Source organism: Capra hircus, chromosome 18, assembly GCF_001704415.2.
Source record: "Capra hircus breed San Clemente chromosome 18, ASM170441v1, whole genome shotgun sequence".
In the NCBI taxonomy this organism is placed as follows: domain Eukaryota; kingdom Metazoa; phylum Chordata; class Mammalia; order Artiodactyla; family Bovidae; genus Capra; species Capra hircus.
Window position 1 is genome coordinate 56,300,065 of NC_030825.1, and position 18,564 is coordinate 56,318,628.

An 18,564-nucleotide genomic window follows, 5' to 3' on the forward strand; every position below is an offset into this window, starting at 1 on the left:
ACCTGCCCATGGACTGCAGCCAGCGTAACCCGCTGGCCTTTAACTAGGGCCAGGGAGCTGCCTCCTCCCCCACGACAGCTGGCTCTGGGGTTCTCAAGATTTATTCAGGATTGTGTTAACGGAGGCGGTGGGAGGATGGGGGACACACTGAGGACCCTCCCCGCCCCTGTGAGGGAGCGGGGAGGCTCGCTTTTTCTTAAAAATATAAATGTATTTATCTGCATCATCACGTCCCTGGGGCACCCAGCTGGCCGGCCCGTGGGCCACAGGGCAGGGAAGGGAAGAGGGTGTCAGGGCACAAGTCTGAGCGAGGCGGAGAACTTCCCCTGGGGGTGGGGGCGGCCTCACAGGGCTCCGTGCTGGGCCTGGTATCGGGACAGCACAGCGCGGTAGTGGGACAGCTCCTGGCGCACGGCCACCACCTCCTGCCGCAGCAGGGCGTTCTCCTTCTCCAGGAAGGCCGCCCGCACCGATATCTGGTTCTCCTTGAGCCTCCGGGCGTCGCGAGACCGCTTGGCTGCCTCGTTATTCTTGTACCGTCGGCTCCAGTATTTCTCGTCCTGGGTGGGCAGGAAAGCACTAAGGTCCAGACGGGCCCAGCCCCAGCGAGAGAAGGGAGGAACAGCTTTGCTTGTGCCTTCTGGGACCAGATTACAGCTAAGAGAGCCCCCACCATCCCGGGGAGCTGCTTCTCGCCCAGCAGTGGAGCCAAAAGGATACCAGGTCTCCAGTGGATGGATGAGTGCCCAAGAGTCTGGCCTTCTAGGGCCCTTGTTGCTAAGGCAAGTGGACCCATAGCAACAGCTAAGGCAGGAGATAGCCTCCTACCTTAAGCAACTGAGCTTTATAGTCTCCACTGTGCAAAGCAGACCCAAGCTCTTCTCACTTGACAAAAGGCCTGCAGTTAGCTCCCAGGTTTGCTAAGGATACTGGTTCCCTAGCAACAAGGCCTTCAGGGCCTGAGGGCATCTCCTAGTGAAAAGCCCTACAGATCACCTTTTCAGATCCTGGTTGTTCCTAGGGATGGGGTTTCGTGTCCCATAAAAACCTCTCAGAGCTGGGCCCTTCCGACCTGGTTGCCAAGGCGGTCTTATCCCTCCTCAGCAAACAAAAGTGAGGTATAAGTGGTCCCAGTGAACACAGCCAGTTTCTGATGCACTGGCTCAATTATTGTCTTGCTTTTGGCCACACAGTGCAGCATGCAGGATCTTGGTTCCCCAACCATGAACCAAAACTGTGCCCTCTGTGTTGGGAGCTCGGTATCTTAACCACTGGACTGCCAGGGAAGTCCCTCTGAACCACTGGCTTTGCATAGAGGCCAGGGAGTTGCCTCCTCCCAACAGGCCCTGGGTGCAAAAGGGTCTGTCCCGAGACCTTCCCACACCATGTTTAGAGTTCTCCAGTCCTTGAATTTGACTGTGAGGGAGGACCACTCCTTAGTAACAAGGACCACCAAGAGCTCTGAAAGATGCCCTTCCGACCTCATTCCATTAAAGCCTAGTCCCTGCTTGCTAGGGCAAATCCAGTTCCTAACAACAGAGCCCTGTGGCAGGAGAAACCACTGGTCTAGATTTGGTTTACAGGCCAGTACTCACTGGGCTTCCTCAGTGGTGCTAGGGATAAAGAACCTGTTTGCCAATGCAGGAGACCTAAGAGACACACGGGTTCGATCCCTGGGTCGGGAAGATCCCCTGGAAGAGGGCATGGCAACCCACTCCAGTATTCTTGCCTGGAGAATTCCGTGGACAGAGGAGCCTGGCGGGCTACAGTCCATGGGGTCAGAAAGAGTTATAAACGACTGAAGTGACTTCGCACACACACACGCCCTCACTCACTGGTTCAAGTAGTTTTGTCTTACACAAGGACATGGCAAGGTCTTGTGAGACCAGGCCCAGGCACCCCTTGTTAGGGAAGACCCCAGGCCTGGCAAAGACAGAGTGCTAGAGAGATGCAGTCACTGCCCCAAATACCTCAAATTGGAATGTGGCCCTGGCTGCAAATGAGAACCTGAAGCCTAGAGGGGCTGGCAGTCTTCATCCTAGGCAGAATGCAACTGCCCTGAAAAAGTGAAAGTCGCTCACTTGTGTCTGACACTTTGAGGCCCCATGGACTGTAGCCCGCTAGGCTCCTCTGTCCATGGAATTTGCCAGGGAAGAATACTGGAATGGGTAGCCATTCCCTTCTTCAGGGGAATATTCCCAACCCAGGGATCAAACCTGGGTCTCCTGTACTGCAGGTGGGTTCTTTACTGTCTGAGTCACCAGGGAAGCCCTACTGCCCTGAAGGATGCCCCAAACCAGAGATTAAAGGACCAACCCCAGCCAAGCTGGCTGCTCAGAAGCAGCAAGCTGATACCCCATTCCAAAGGGATGCTATCCTTAGCAACTGTAGTGACTAGTAGACCCTGAAGCCTGCCACAGTGAGGGTTTTGGGTCCAACTGACAGGAGAAACTCCAATCCTGTAAAACCAGTCCCAGCAGGGCTGGCTGAGTCTGAGTCCCATAATGATTTCCTTTCCACAAATCTCAAGCCCAAACCTCTGCCGCCCCCCGCCACCCCCCCACCCCCCACCCCCCCATGCAGCTGCCCATGGTCCTTGGCTGTAGGTTTGAACAACGTGAGTGCTAATCCTGGTGAGAAACCCAGGTCTGACTGTGAAGGGAGGGCCATCCCAGGATGTGGGGCCAGCATGCACAAACCTGTGTCCCACACCCAGCAAAGCTCACCTTCTGCTCCTCTGGCACCTGGATCTTCCTCGCCTTCTTCATGATTGGCTGGGGCTTGAGTTCCTCTTCGGAGAAGCGGTGTCTCCGAGGGTCAAAGGTCTCATGGCCAGGAATGCTGGACAGGGCTAAATCGGCTGGGTCAGGCTCAAAGGTCATCAGCACCTCCACCGTATCTGGGTCCACAGGGCTGGGTGTGTCCCGAGAGGTCAGGCCTTGGGGAAACAGAATGTGCTACCTGAGGGCATATTTATTTGGGGAAGGGGGTTCCCCAGAGGCTAGCAAGGAAGATCCTTATGGGGTCAAACATAAAGCCCACCAGGGATTAACCTCCCTAATATAAGATATGAAGATTCCCTAAGCCACAAAGATGCTTAACAATCATGAAACCAACTCCCGGTTGTCACACAGGAAAACCAAGGCCCAATCCTATGTGACTTGCCCTAAGTAGCACAAGAACCTGAATCATTGCTTCTAAAAGCCTCAGGACTTTACAGTTAGCGTCTTTCCTACAGTCCTACCCTTCTTAACTGAATCCCCGGCCAAAGCCTAGATCCCAGGGAAAAGTGTCCTGATGACACTTCAAGTTAGCTTCTTATGAGTCATTAAGTCCGAAGAGTGAGAAAGCATAAGGAGGTTGGTTCAAGCGTAAAGGCTGCCTGTATCTTTAAGAAAGAGCCAGCCGGGGCCAACTGAGGACACAGGTTCAGGGCCGAGTCACGTGCTGGCGCCTGCTTCCCGCCCCCACCCCACCCCCCAGCCCCGCCGCCACGGGCGCCCTCACGTTTCTCCAGTCCCGCCCTCTCCCTCGTGATCGCGCGTGCGCGAAGCACGGAGCAGGGAGGAGGACTCACGTGGCGCGGGAATGTGCGGCTGGGAAGGGGAGGGCCTTAGTCCTGCGGGGAGGTCAGGGCCAGGGATCAGGTGTGTCCGGGAATTCCCGACCCGCTGTCCTCCGGTGGCAACCCCAGGGTGCCCACGTTTCCTCTTGCTCCCTGGGGTCTCAGCTGTCAACCTCAAGGCCCCTCTGCTCTCTAGGGAACACTCGAGGACGGCCCCCCCTCTATATTCCCAAGTCCCAGACATTCTCGCCACTGGGATAAGCACGATTCTGGGACCCCAGGGCACTCTTGCAGGAAAATAGAAAGCTCAGTCCTTGCCCCAGTCAATGAAAGACCTAGGATGACGATCCCTTCTGAAGGACTCTCGGGATCCAGGGCGCCCGCCTCTCTCCACTAGGGGGACCGAGGAAGCAGGGTCGCCAGTCCCTTTTGTCCTGGAGAAACACGTCTGTGCGTCTGTGGCCGGCCCTTGTCTTTCTCGCTCGCAGAGGGCCTAGGAGCTCCGGCCCTACCCCAGCTGCACCGATTCCGGGCCCAGATTCTAGGGCGCAGTCCAGAATAAACTCCGGTAAATAACTTCGGTGTTTTGGGATCTCGAGTATCCAGACCCTTTGTCCTCACCTCCCACATAAAAGTTCACACGACCTCACCACTGGGCAGGCTTCCTGGAACTTGGGGTCCCAAGTCCCTCATCTCCTATAGGTCTGGGAGACCCAGTTCCCTGGTCTATTAGGGAACACAAAATCTGGACACCTCCCTCGACGTCTCCCGATTAGGGGTCACGGACTTCGGGCATGCAGCCTCAGTCCCACCGTCCCAAACCCTTGCGGCACAGCCTCTGGAGCCCAAGCCCCGCCCAACCGGGGCCCTGCCTAGCCCCCGCAGTCGCACCTGCGCGGTGGCCGCCGGCGGCCCCGAGAGCGGCCCGGGCGGGGGCGTGCCCGGGCGAAGAGCGAGGGGAGGCCGAGCCGCAGGAGCCGGGCCCCGGGGAGGGTGCGGGAGTGCGCACCGGTGAGGGCGCTGGCGACGGGCCGCCCGGGGGTGGCGGGCTGGGAGGGAGCCCGTGCTCGAGCAGGAAAGCGTCCAGGTCCACGTACTCCACGTCGCCGAACGGCAGTGTCCGCTCCCACAGTAGCGGCGCCAACAAACCCGGGCCGGGCGCAGCCCCCGGGCGTCCCCTCGGGGACCCGCCGCCCACCACCGCCCCAGCTGAAGCATCCGCCGGGCCCGCCGTCTCCAGGCCCGGCCCGGGGACTGTTGCAGCTGGCGGGGGCGCCTTGCGCTCCTTTTCCTTCAGGAGACCTGCAGGCCAGGGAAAGAGAGAGCAGGGTGGGGAGGAAGAGGAAGATAGAGATGAAGAATCAACTCCGAGTGGCGAGAAACGCGAGGAACAAGGGGATAGATCCCCGCACCGCAGAGATCCAGAGAGCGGGGACACAGAAAGGAGGTGGGAGAGAGACCGGAGAACGAGAGCAAGGACCCAGAGACAGGAGGAGGTAGAGGCTCAGAAAGGGAGAGAGACACAGAAAGCAAGAACAGAGACGGGGACGGTGGACCAGGAGATGGGGGGAGACTCAGAAAGATCAGAGGACAGGGATGCAAAGAGGGATGGGGACAGAGACCCAGGAAGGGGAGCGGAAGTTCAGACAGAGGTAGGTGGAGGGTTGGGCAGGTGAGAGAAAAAAATGACAACTCTGTAATTCCTCTGTAATCTACAACCCCCTCCTCCAGCCCCCACCCCCCGACACACACCCGGCGCACAGTACCCCCTTCTCCCCGCCTCCACACTCTTTAAGGGGGCAGGAAGGGGCTCTATTCCTGGGGCACATTCCTCATCCCTAGACTCCATGTGACCCCAGGAGGCCCCGCCCAAGCCCGTGTAACAACCGTGTGAGCCTTCGACACACCCCCTCCCTTCTCCCTGGACCCCAGGGGTCCAGACGCTCGGAACCAAAAGGAAGACGGGGCTGGGGCCTAGAGTCTTGAGTCCTCGGGGTGGACTGGCATGAGGGCCGGTACCTTTGGGTCCTGTGAGCTAGGGCTCTAAACACCTAAGTATTGGGGTATTTAAAGGTTGGACTTTAAGTATTTAAAGAGGATGGACTCTTGGCACTTAGAAGGTAGCTGGGGACCCTCCCCGGACTTGAGTCCCTAAGGGAGTCCGGTGTCTGAATTGGGTGAGATGGGGGCTAGAACTCACAGCTAGTTGGCTCTTTGGGCTTGCTGGTCCCCTGTAGAAGGCTTCGCAGCCCAAGCAGCGCTCCCCCACCAGGGGGGGCTCCAGTCGGGCCGCCCAGCAGCAGGGGGGCCGGGGTCCTGTCGCTCACAGGCCGCGCCATCGCCCGGCACCTGCCCGCAGGCTCACGGATTCATGGAGAGGCGAACAGCTGGCTTGCCAGTCAGCGGCACACTCCGATGGTTCGGGCAAGTGTCTGCCCAGAGGCGGGCGAGCGTAGCTTGCAAGCCTCCAGTATCCAGAATACTGCAAATCCTAGGAGCGACGGGGATTTGCAGTCCTCGGTGCAGAAACGTGCAACTCAAGAGGGTCCCAGAAGAGCATACAGTCTGGGTGAGGGGTGATCAAATCAGGCGGCCGGCTCTTTGCAACTGAGAGTTCAGGGGGACACAAGGCGCTCCTTCTACAGGGTGGGCGAGCCTGGCTCTTGCAAAATCTGCAGCTCTTCCCAAGGAAGGAGCTTTGCAATCTGCACCGAGAGGTGTGCGCGGACCGCCGGGGGAGAGGGCAGAGGGAGGCGGCTGCCTTGAGGCGTGGCCAAAGCAAACTTCTTTCGCGGAAAAAAAAAAGCCAAACCAAAACACCCGACGCCACAGAGCGCACCCCTCCTCTCAGCCCCCACCCGATTCTGGCCTTGCACCCCAGCCGCGTGCCTCCCTCCAGCTGAAAGCGCGAGCCAATCGCGTCCTGACCCCTCGAGACGCGCAGCCAATGGGACCCCTGGATCCGTCAAGGCCCAGAAGTGCGAGAGAGGGGCTCAGAGCGTGAAGTTACCTTGCCTTTTGGAGGGAGGCGGGACCCTGACCTACATTTACCCAATGGGAGATGGCTCTGGGGGCGGGACCGTGACCCAGTTCGGGCCAATGAGGCAGACGGGAGGGGGAAGCACATGGCTCTGCGCGTGCTGCCTGCCCAGGAGGGTGGGTAATTGGGTGGGAGGGGAAAAGCGCTGCTTAAAGGAGCCACACATCCAAGAAACTCTTTCTGGAACCCGGAAGCCAAAAAACCGATTAGTGGGGTTTAGGAAAAGGCAGATGGTTTCTAGAAGAAGGCTACTATTCTTTAGTACCCAAATGTTTCCCCGCCGTGCCTAAAATGAGACCACTGAGATACAGGAAGTATTCTGTCCCTTTAATAGCTTTGTTTTGGGGGTGACTCCCCTCCCCTCGTGGGGAGGCTTGGGAAAGGCAGGCGCAGTCCTCGATGGGGAGTCTCAGAGACCATGGGGGACACCATCCACTGTAAGATGACACGGGTAGAGGACGTTAGGGCAAGATAGGATGGACCTTGCAGGGGGCGTGCAAGGGGCGGGTAGGGGGCGGATGGGTGTGGGCCAGGCGGGGCTCTACCACAGGGAGGCTGCAAAGGGGGGAGTCGGAATGTACCAGGTTGAGAAGCTGGGGGAAATGGCCAGGTTGCCTGGCACTGGGCTGAACCATAGCGGGGCAGCAGGAGGGTGGAATAGGGACATCCAGTTTCAGCATTAGGCAGAACTACGTGAAGGTATTCATGGCGAGGTCTGGGCTGTACCATGTTGTGAAGCCAGTGAGGTGGACTAGATCACGGGACTGAACCACGAGGGGGCAGCAGGGGGAGAAGGGGAGTGTACCACGTTTTTTTTTTTTTTTTCTTTTCAGTAAGGGACGTGCCAGATTATGGAACAGTATAGGGTTGTACCACATGAAAACAGGGGAAAGGATCTGGGCTGTACCATTTCGGAAAGCCCTAGTTACAAGAACCATGGACCAGTACAGGATCGTACCACAAGGAAACCAGGGGGCTCGGGTTATACACCGAGTTGCAAGTTGCAAGCAGTGAAGAATAGCAAATCACGGACCTGCAATGGTCTGTGACAGGAAGGTGGGCTGTACCACTTTGACACAAAGGGAGAAAGAGCGAGGGAGAGTTCAGGAGGCTGGGTCACACAGAAGCAGTAAGGGAGGGGTTGGACTGCATCATATTGAAACATCAAGGGGAGACACATAGGTGGGTTAGACCAAGACGTGGAAGGGGTTGCAGACTGCATCATACCATGCAGGCGGTAGTTGGGGCCTCGGCAGCGCCTCTCGGGGTGCCGGGGGTCCCTGTTGCCCCTCAAGGCCCTGTGGGCCAAGGGCTGCAGGGGCCGGCCGTTACCGCTGAGGCTCTGGAAGATCTGGGACGGAGGATTCTGGCTCAGAAGTCTCAGGGAATGCATCTGCCACGGAAGCGGGGTGGGAAACTGGGAGTGAGTAATGAATGGCTCTAGAGGCAGCGGGCAGGAAGCCCCGCCCCTGGGGGCGGGCGGGCGGAGTCATGATCAACTCCGCCCCCTACAGCCCCAGGGCGGTAGGACCCTCGAATTCCCTCCAGTTCCCTGTCAAGCGAGGGTAGAAAGGTAGGTGAGGCTAGGGGACACCCAGGCCAAGGAACGGGTTGGGGGGTGGCAGGGGGGGGAATGGGCTGACAGGGTCACCTGGAGGGAGGTGATATTGAGGGCCCTGTCAATGAGGATCCAGGTAACAGTCTCCGAGCAGGGTGGGGTGCTGAGAGAGCCCTGATAGGTGATGAAGCCAAAGGACTCGGGGAACAGGAGCTCCAGGCTCAGGTCTTGAAGAAAGTAGGCATCATCTGCAGGAATATCAGGTCAGAGTGAAGAGGGGTGCCCCTGCTGAACTCCCCTATCTGCATAAGCCATCCCCCATCCACCCCCCGCACCCTCCCGGTGCCCAAGGACTTACTCTTATAGGAGATGCGGGTGATGGTGTCACGGTTAAGGAGGCGGCTGAGGAACGGGTTTGAGCTACCAGCCACCTGTGTGGAGGTATGCAGTGAGGAGAGAGGAACCCAGAAATCCAAGCGTCCCCAAGCCCTTCCTCCCCTAGGACCCCAGAGACTGGGCTTTCTAGTTCCCTCTTCTCAGATCCCAGGTCCAGACCTTCCCTCCCTCCCTGGGCTCACATTGACAAAGAGGCTGAGAATGGCCAAGCCATTGGGGCCCCGGGTGGCGGCACTGAGGTTCCCATAGAGTTCTTGGTTGAAGTGGATGAGCTGCACCTAGGAGGGAAGCACAGAGAGTAAGAGGAGGGCAGAGTGGGCAAGGGAAGCAACTTTGGGGTTCCAAGTCAGGTTAAGGATTAGTGCTCACGAGGTGGGGGGGGGGAGGCAGGCTGTGGATTCTATGGAGAAAGATGGGATGAGGCATGAAAAGGAGGGTGACTATGGCTGATTCATGCTGATGTTCCACAGAAAACAACCAAATTCTGTAAAGCAATTATCCTTAATTAAAAAATAAATAAAATTTTAAAGGAAAAAAAAAAGAGGAGGGTGAGGTGGTTGGAGGGCTTCCCAGGTGGCGCTAGTGGTGAAGAATCCACCTGCCAATGCAGGAGATGTGGGTTTGATTCCTGAGTCGGAAGATCCCCTGGAAGAGGAAATGGCAACCCCCTCCGGTATTCTTGCAGGGAGGATCCCTTGGACAGAGGAGCCTGGTGGGCTACTGTCCATGGGGTTGCAAAGAGTCAGACATGATTGAGCATCTGAGCATGCATGCAGGAGGTGGGAGGAATTTGGTTGACTTAGAGTGAAGGCCGAGGGTCAGAGGTCAGCGGCCATCACCTCAGCAGAGAAACCCTGATGGTTGATCTGGTGTTCAGAGCCAGCTCCGTCACGTGCTCCAAATAGCAGCCGCAGTTCACTGAGTCGGTGGCTATAAAGGAGGGGCCCCCCAGACACATTAACCACAGGCCGGGGCGCAGGCAGGAAGGAGACATGTCGACCGGTGTTGTACAGAGTTCCACGGAGCTGTAGGGGAGGTAGAGGCAGTCGTGGGAATGCAGAGAAATCTTTTCCCGACTGTTTTCCATTCATACATTTCCCACAGCCAATATCCATTTAATCATTCAGCACAGTTTGAACATTGGAAAAGACCCTGATGCTGGGAAAGATTGAAGGCAGGAGGAGAAGTGGACGACAGAGGATGAGATGGTTGGGTGGCATCACCGACTCAATGGACATGAGTTTGGGTAAACTCCGGGAGTTGGTGATGGACAGGGAGGCCTGGTGTGCTGCAGTCCATGGGGTCACAAGAGTCTGACATGACTGAGCAACTGAACTGAACTGAATGGTTTGAACACTAATGTCTTTCCAGGGTCTGGGCTGATCCTTGGTAGGTGCTCAATAGTGGTGAATTTAATTAACAAGTATTTATTGAGCTGCTACTATGTGCTATGGATGCCAGGGAGAGAGCCATGAGCAAGTAGACAAAAACTCTGGGGCTCATGGAGCTTCTGTTCGAATGAAGGAGAAACAATAAATACTGAATCATATAAGTAAATGCTTAATTAATTACATCCTATGCCCACACTGAGGAGCACTGGGAGTTCTAATAAATGGAAAACCCAGGGAATTCTCTGGAAGTCCAGTGGTTAGGACTCCTGTGCTCCCACTGCAGGGGCCTGGGTGTCAATCCCACGTTGAGGAACTAAGAAGTTGCAAGCAGCACGCCAAAAAAAAAAAAAAAAAAGGAAACCCAGAGAATGGAGTAGGGGTGGAGTGTCAGGAATGGCTTCCAAGAAGAAGTGACATTTGAATGGTGACCTGAAGGATAAGGAGGGGTTATTTGCAAGGAGCAAGGAGAAGGGTATTCCAGAAGGGGGAATAGTCTGTGCAAAGGCCCTGAGGTGGCCTATTTCAGTAACAGTAAAGAAGCCTGGGACCAGAGCCCAGCAAGCAAAGGAGAGTGTGGTGAATGGAGCCGGGTGATGCAGAGCCTTGTGGGCAATGATGGGTATATTGTGTGTGTGTGTGTGTGTGTGTGTTTAAATAATTGAATAGATATAACACATTTGGCACAGTACCAGGCACATGCTAAGTGCTGTGTAAGTGTGTGCTGTCATTACTTATCCTAACAGAAAGATTTTGAGTAGGAGAGACTGGTATGATCCAGTTTGTGTTTTTAAACATCTCTCTATCTATGGGATGGAGAATGGGTTGCAGGAGACAGAGAAGCAGGCCAGCAAGGATGCTATAGCATCAATCCCAATGCAAGATGATGGTGAGGCCAGTGGAGGGACAAGAAATGAAATGCTGTTTAGCAGGAAAACTAGAAAGGGAACGGATGGAAACGGAAGTGAGGGAGGAAATGGGATGGGGAATCTCAGACTTTTGGCTGGGTGACCGGAGAGTGCCAAAGAAATAATATTGCAAAGCGGGCAAGAGGGTGGATTCTGGAACCACGCTGCCGAGGTCTGAATCCCAGCCCTGGCTGTGTGACCTCAGGTAAGTAATTTAACCCCTCTGTGCCTCAGTTTCTGCATCCATAAAATGAGGATAATAATAGCATCTATTTCACGGTGCTGTGAAGATTAGAGGATTCATCAAGTTTGAAAACAGTGCCTGGCCCAGGAGACGATCTGTTTTACCATTGCTTCTAAGAGAGGGGAAGACTAGGAGCCATGTCTGCGGAGGGAAGATTTGGTGATCATTTGCGAGTGTAAGTAGCCTCCTCTCCACGGAGTAGACTTCCTCCCCCAAGGCTAGCCTCCCAACTCAAAGCTCCACCCCCGATGCCCACTCAGGCCCCGCCCCAGTGGATTCGGTAGCCCCTCCCACCAGGCTCCCTACCTTCTCTCCCCCGGTGCTGAGTCTCAGAGGGGGCAGAAAGGGGTCATAGAGGACCCTCTTCAGCTCCACATCCACGGGGCTCTGACGCTTCCCCACGGCACAGAGACTCCAGGCTGCGTTCACCAGGCCCCAGAAGGGAGGTCCTGGGAGCCGAGGTGGGGTAGGGAGAAAAGGAAGTCAGAAATAAGGACTGGACCCCTAGACTGGGACCCGCTACGAAGGCTGTCGTCTGGATTCCTGGATCCCAGGAGAGGAAGGGCTGGGAATCTGGACTCCTGGCTCTGAAGGAGGCGGGGGCTGGGATCCAGAATCCTGGGGTCCTAGAAGAATCTTGGAGGCGTTTCTTAAGGACCCCCTCCCCCTTACCGCCCTAACACCTCTAAGTCTCTTTGATCAAACCTATCTTAAATTGTCATTGGGGGAAGAAACTACAACTCCCAGCAGGCCCCGGGACTGCCAAACAGCCCATTCACTGCCTGCCTGCCCCAGAGGTCCTGGGAGTTGTAGTTCTTTCAGTCTCCTTGTCCCACAGCCGGATAATGAATGAAGTAGGAAGGAGTTGCAAGAGAGGGCAGGAGGAGGCGGGGGAACCGGGCCACTGAACCTCTGGTTCTCAGCAAGAGCCAGGACCTACCTGCCTCTTTCCCAGGAAACACACACACACTCTTCCACCCCCACACTCTTACCTTCCAGTCACTCCCACTCACTACTTGAAATGCGCATGTATAATGTCCCATGCTGAGCCACTCGGGTTCAGAAACTGGGCCTCCTGAGGGAGGGAGGAAGGGGCTGGGACTCTCGGGTCTGGGGCGTGGGGAGGGCGGGCGGGAAGGAGAGGACTTCTGGATCTCAGGAAGAAAGCGCCCGGCAGCCCAGACTCCAGAGTCCCCGCCCCGGCTGCACCTGGCACGAAGTTTCCCTGGAGATTATCCTTGTAGCTCCACCAGTCCTCTGGGTCAGGTGCGGGTCCGATGTGAGCTGAGGAGAGAGCAGCCTGCACCCCTCTCCTTGGCGCCCCACCCCACCCCTCCCTCAGGGGCTCCTGCCCCAACCCCCAGGCCTTACCTGCCGCTCCCAGTGCGGCCCAGAGTACCAACACCCGAGGGGCGCTCAGACGAGGTGCAGCCCCCATCCCCAAGAGGCCTCGGGGTGACCCCTTCCCAATGTCCCGGCCGGCCCTCTCTCAGCTTCTCCCCCTCTTTGTGGAACCCTAACCCCTCCCAGGACTTCCAGCCTTCCGCTCCTCCCTGCAGGGAGTCCCAGTTCCCCAGTTACCGAGGCAGCCGGGATCTGGGACCCCCACCCCTCTCCTCTCTCCTCCTCTCCCTCGCTTTGCCTCCCCTTTCTTCTCCCGAACCCTCCAGGTTCGCTCTGCCTCCCGATCTTCCTACTCCTCTCTCTGCCTTCTGCTTCTCCCTCGGGTTCCCTCTGGGTTCCTGATGCACACTCCCCTTCTTCGCTCCCTTTTCATTAAAAGCTCTTCCAAGCCCCCTAACTCCATCCCTCCATCCTGCTTCCCTCACCTCCTCCTCCCTCCCTTCCTTCTCGGTCCCTGCCTCTCCCTTCTCCCTTCTCCCCTTCTTCTCCTCCTCACTCTCTCCCTCTCAGCCTCCAGCTCCTCTCTCCCTCCCCACCTCCTCCTCTCCAGCCTCTTCTGTTTCTCTGTCTCTCTCCTCCCTTCCTCCCTCCTGCCCCTCCCTCTCTTCTCTCTCTTGCAGTTATTTAATTTTTCTGTCGTTGTTTGGGGGTGGGGGTGGGGGCTCTCACAGCAGAGAACCCTCCTCTTCGGGCTGGTGTGGATGGAGTAGGGGCGCCCAAGGGGCAGGATGGAGGGGTCATTGGGGGGCTGATCCCCAGCTCCCAGATGCACTGGGGCCTTGGGGGTGGGGGTGGCCCGGACACCTGGGGCCCAAGAGCTGGCAGTTTCCATCCTCCGCAGAAGAGGGAAGGGGGGGGCGCTTAAGGTGGAGCTGGGAGAGTCCTCGAGGTCTCTGCGCCCAGAGCCGCTGGCCCCAGAGGATTAGGGGTTCCCCAAGCTCACGGGGACCCAGGTTGGAGCCTGCATCACTGCCTGCAGCCCCCTGCCCGGTGCATCACTCGGGCCTCCGCCAGGGGCTCCCTTAACTCGGCTAGGGGATCCCCTGGGAGACTTGAGTGCGGTGTGGGCGGCTGACCAGGAGAGGGAGGCAGAGACTTGGAGAGAGAGGCAGGCAGGAGGTGGAGCCGGGAAGGCAGAGAAGAGAGAGCAGAGGTGAGGGCAGGGAACTGTGGAGGCTGGGGAAGGGAAGGCGAGCCTGAGATCAGTACGGAGAGACAGGGCGGAGGGAGATGCAGGGTAGAGAAGAGAGGATAGGGTGGGGCGGCTGCGGGTTTGGGCAGGGGGAGATGGCTGCAGGAGAGACAGACAGACTTCCATACCTTGAATGAAAGGAGAAAGCAGAGAGAGAGAGATCCACCGCCCCCCCACCCACCCACCTCGCCCCGCAAATGACTGGGGGAAAAAAAATACAAAATGAGACAGATACAGATGGAGGCAGAGAAAGAGATACACAGAGAGAAAGACATAGACACACAAACTTAGAGATAGACGCAGAGACCCACAGAGAGAGAGAGAGTGCGGGCACATGCCTCAAACAGCAGGTTCGAGATGGGAGAGCAAGACACCAGGCCAGAGGTGTGCAGGGAGAGACAGAAACAGAAGACGAGATCTGAGGACAGACATAGAAACACACGCCTGGAGAAAGCAGCAGAGAGAGGCGAGGACAGAGAGAAAGAGGCAGACACCCATGCACACCTGTAAAGAGAGACCCTCATGAAGAGGAAGAGGTATCAACAGAGACAGAGACCCAGGTAAGGGGAGAGAGACCCAGAAACAGATCAACTGATAGGAAGGATAAGACTAAAGAGGGTTGAAAACGACAGAGGCATTCATAGACAGAGAATTGGAAATGGACATGCAAAGACTGTGATGGAGAAAGACAGACATGCCTGGGAGAGCTGGAAGTGAAGAGAGACACCGAGAAAACACCAGAAAGGAATGTGTATTCATGATCTGCTGTCTCATGACAAGTTACCCTGAAACTCTGTGGCCTAGAGCTACACATATTTATTGTCTCACAGTTTCTGAGGGGTGGGAACTGTGGAGCAGTTTAGTTGGGTGGATCTGGCTCTGATAACAACAGAGAATTCAGTCTCTCATGAAGGGGCAATAGGCTATGGGCCAGGGCTGCAGTCATCCGAACTCTTGACCGGGGCTGGAAGAATACCTTCAAACTCACCTACACGGCCCTTGGCAAGAGGCCTCAGCTGCTCAACGTTAGGGTTCACAAGGGTCTCATGTGGGTGAAAGTCGCTCAGTCATGTCCGACTCTTTTCGACCCCATGGACTGTAGAGCCCATGGAATTCTCCAGGCCAGAGTACTGGAGTGGATAGCTGTTCCCTTCTCCAGGGGATCTTCCCAACCCAGGGATCAAACCCAGGTTTCCCATATTGCAGGGGGATTCTTTACCCACAAGGGAAGCCCATATATATATGTATATATAGCGTATAGTTAAAATATGTCCCTTTGTAGTGACCTGACAAACAAGAGATGAAGTCACAGTGGCAATATTTTAATTATACGCTATGAGCCCCTTGTGAACCCTAACACTCACCACATGAGCCTCTCCATAGGACTGCTTGGGTCACAACACGGCTACTGGCTCCCCTTCAGAGCGAGTGACTGGAGAGACAGCAGAGTCTTACGTAACCTATGTCCAAAATCACACACCATCACTTTTCTTTGTGTATTGGCCATGTTACTTAGCCTGCAGGATCCCAGTTCCCTGACCAGGTACTGAACCCAGGCCCCAGCAGTGAAAGTGCTGAGTCCTAACCACTGGACCACCAGGGAATTCCTAGCACCATCACTTCTTTATTCTATTCATTGGAAGTGAAAGTTGCTCAGTCGTGTCTGACTCTTTGCGATCCCATGAACTGTACAGTCCATGGAATTCTCCAGGCCAGAATGCTGGAGTGGGTAGCTGTTCCCTTCTCCAGGGGATCTTCCCAACCCAGGAATCGAACTCGTCTCCTGCATTTGCAGGTGGATTCTTTACTGCCTGAGCCACTAGGGAAGCTGTGGATGTGTATTCATTGGCGGTGAGCTGCTCAGTCTAGCCCACAGTCAAAGGGAAAGGGATTGATGCTTTTTTTTTTCCTCCTAAAATGTTATTTATTTTGGCTGCGTTGGGTCCTCAACAAAGACCCAGTGCAGCCAAAATAAATAAAACCTTAGGAAAACAAAAACAAACAGAAAGAGATTGAGCTCCTCCTCTTGAACAGAGGGATATCAAAGAACGTGGGCTTCTTTCAAAACCATCACAGAGGGACTTCCCTAGCAGTCCAGTGGTTAAGACTGCGCTCCCACTGCAGGAGCTGTGGGTTTGATCCCTGATTGGGGAACTAAGATCCTGCATGCCACATGACATGGCCCCCCAAAATAAAAAATAGAGTAAAATAAACTCATCGTAAGTAGGGAGAGGAAGAGAGACAGCAAGGGAGAGAGATAGACTTTCAATGACTCTCAAGGCTTAGAGGTTGGTGAGGCACTTATTCAGAAAGGCAGGAATGTGTTGAGAGGGGGAAGACAGAGACAAGATAAAGGAAACCAAAACAGTAGTAGCAGTAATAATAATGATGATAATAATAATAATAATTACAGTGACAGCAGCCAGCAGGTAAAGCACCTGCTAAATACCAGGCAAAGTTCTGAGCACTTTCTAAGGACTCACTCATGTAATCACACAGTCTCTTTATGAAAAGGAGGAAGTTATTATCCCATATGACAGATGAGGAAACCAAGCCTCAAGGGGCATAAGTGACTTGCCCCAAATGACACAGGCAGGAAACAAAGAAGGATGGAGAAATTATGACAGAGACATATGTGCAGAGAAATGGGGAAAAGGCAGGAAGAGACTGGCAGAAGAACCCAGCTCTGATGGGAAAAATCCATCGGCAAGAAATGGCAGCCACTCTGACTGAGGGTTTCCTAGACACTGGAGCTGGACCATGCACTCTTTAGGTTTTGTTAACCCTCAAAGTTGCTCCTTCAGGTGGGAGTTGGTATTAGCCCCATTATACAGATAGAACCCCTGAGGCTCAGAGAGGAAAGTGACTCACCCAAGATGTCATGGATTGACTGGTGACCCCCATCCGCCCCAAAAGAGACACATCTCCCTGAAACCTGTAAATAGAACCTTATTTGGCAAAAGGGTCTCTGCAGTTGTAACTAAAATGGTGATCTTGAGATCAGATCATCCCATATTATCTGGGTGAACCCTAAATCCAATTACATATGTTCTTTTAAAATAAAGACATAGATAAACAACAGGGCTCTACTGTATAGGACAGGGAACTATATTCAATACATATATATTTTTTTTTCTTGGTTGGGCTGCAAGGCATGTAGGATCCCAGTTCCCGGACTAGGGACTGAACCCATGTCCTTTGCATTGGAAGTGCAGAGTCTTAACCACTGGACCACCAGGGAAGTCCCTATTCAATATCTTCTAATAAACTATAATGGAAAAGAATCGGGAAGAAGTACACACACACACACACACACACACACACACACACACACACACACATATATAGTTGTTGTTCAGTTGTTCAGTCATGTCTGACTCTTTGCCATACCATGGACTGCAGCACACCAGGCTTCCCTGTCCGTCATTATCTGCCAGAGTTTGCTTAAACTCGTGTCCTTTCCATGAGTTGATGATACCATCCAACTATCATCTCACCCTCTATCACCCCCCTTTTCCTGCCCTCAAAACAAAATCATTTTGTACACACTTGAAACCAGCACAATATTGTTAATAAACTACACTTCAATTTCAAAAGAAGGAGAAAAGAAAGGCAGAGGGGGATTTTAGACAGAGGAGATAGTATTGTGAAGACAGAAGCAGAGGGGACGTCCCTGGTGGTCCAGTGGCTGAGACTAAGACTCTGAACTCCCAACGCATGCATGTAGATCCGTAACCAAGAGTTTGCATGCCGCAACTAAGACCTGGCACAGTCAAATTAATTAATTAATTAGACAAAGGAAAGAAATAGCTAAGAGAAATTTTTTCTTGTATGGGGGTAAGAGGAAGTCTTCCCAGTGTAGGTGACATTTTTCTGACCCTCTTTCTGTCCCTAAAAGCCCAGCCCTGGCACTTTTCCCACCCGGATCCTCTCTCCAACCCCTCCCCCACCCCAGTCTCCCTGCCCCTCCAGTCTATCCTCTAGGGATCCCAGAGGAGTCTTCTATGTCCAGAGGTGACCTTGCCTCTCCTCAAGTCACAGTCATCCCGTATCTCCCCAGCACCCCTGGACAAACTCCCCGACTCTCTGCCTTTCTAGTCATGACCAATTCCTTCCTCTGTCCTTCAAAACCTACCTCTGATGTTACTTCCTCTGAGAACCCAACTTGCAGTCTGGGTTCAAGGCCTTCTCTGGGCTCACCTCTACAATTGTCCATATCATGTCTGTTGCTCATGCAGGGCTGACCCCACCCCTCCTCTGCTCATAAATCTCCCATCGCTCTCCAGTGCTCCGGGGGAAAAACTCAGGCCCTCAGTCTGGTCTTAGAGGCCCCATATGTCCTGGTTACTGCTTATTCCAGCCTCAGATCTCTTCTCTGACCATACAGGGCCCTCTGGCTTCTGGACCTTTGCACCAACTGTGACTTCCTGAAAGTGTGGAAGTGTAGCCGCTCAGTCATGTCTGATCCTTTGCAACCCCATGGACTATAGCCTGCCAGGCTCCTCTGTCCATGGAGAAAGCAAGGAATGCAGGTTCCACTGAGATTTGAACCCAGATTGCTGGATTCAGAGCCCAGAGGGCTAGCCATTACAACTGTAACTTCTAACTTGGCCTTTCTATCTCCTCTGCTGGGCAAACTCGTCCTCAGCTCACACGCATTTTAGGAGTCTGCTCTTCCAGGAAGCCAACAACGATGCTGTGGAAGGCAGGGGCCTCTTCTGAGTTCTGGAAGCCACCTGTGCTGCCCTCATTATAGCAACAAGACAGACTGGGCTCAGCGCCCAGAGGCGGGAGGGAATGGCCAGGCCGGAGGTGCGGCCCAGATGTGGATTTCACGCCTATTCGTCTTGGGTGCTGGGAACAAAGTTT

The 18,564-nt window shown here is 54.8% G+C and overlaps 2 protein-coding genes and 1 non-coding gene across 7 annotated transcripts; all 3 read right to left on the reverse strand.

Annotated features, from left to right (window-relative positions):
• Nucleotides 84-6,585, reverse strand: DBP (D-box binding PAR bZIP transcription factor). Of its 3 annotated transcripts, none has more exons than XM_018062728.1 (4): nt 5,766-6,585; nt 4,457-4,867; nt 2,727-2,938; nt 84-560 (listed from the first exon to the last, which is right to left on the reverse strand). In XM_018062728.1, exons 1-4 carry the CDS (start codon nt 5,902-5,904, stop codon nt 345-347), a joined length of 978 nt encoding a protein of 325 aa, XP_017918217.1. In that variant the 5' UTR covers nt 5,905-6,585; the 3' UTR covers nt 84-344. The 3 variants fall into 3 exon arrangements, with proteins under 3 accessions (XP_017918217.1, XP_017918219.1, XP_017918218.1); XM_018062730.1 differs by having other exon boundaries at nt 4,575-4,867; nt 5,318-5,882; XM_018062729.1 differs by having other exon boundaries at nt 5,318-5,882.
• On the reverse strand, nt 6,912-13,294 carry CA11 (carbonic anhydrase 11). Of its 3 annotated transcripts, XM_005692684.3 has the most exons (9): nt 12,471-13,289; nt 12,309-12,383; nt 11,406-11,548; nt 9,399-9,584; nt 8,742-8,837; nt 8,522-8,594; nt 8,257-8,411; nt 7,833-7,998; nt 6,912-7,040 (listed from the first exon to the last, which is right to left on the reverse strand). In XM_005692684.3, the coding sequence occupies exons 1-9, from the start codon at nt 12,535-12,537 to the stop codon at nt 7,015-7,017; spliced, it is 987 nt and encodes a 328-aa protein (XP_005692741.2). In that variant the 5' UTR covers nt 12,538-13,289; the 3' UTR covers nt 6,912-7,014. The 3 variants fall into 3 exon arrangements, with proteins under 3 accessions (XP_005692741.2, XP_017918216.1, XP_017918215.1); XM_018062727.1 differs by lacking the exon at nt 9,399-9,584 and having other exon boundaries at nt 12,471-13,288; XM_018062726.1 differs by lacking the exon at nt 6,912-7,040 and having other exon boundaries at nt 7,078-7,998; nt 12,471-13,294.
• On the reverse strand, nt 15,227-15,298 carry TRNAE-UUC. Its single transcript has one exon. It is a non-coding gene; the product is annotated as a tRNA-Glu (tRNA).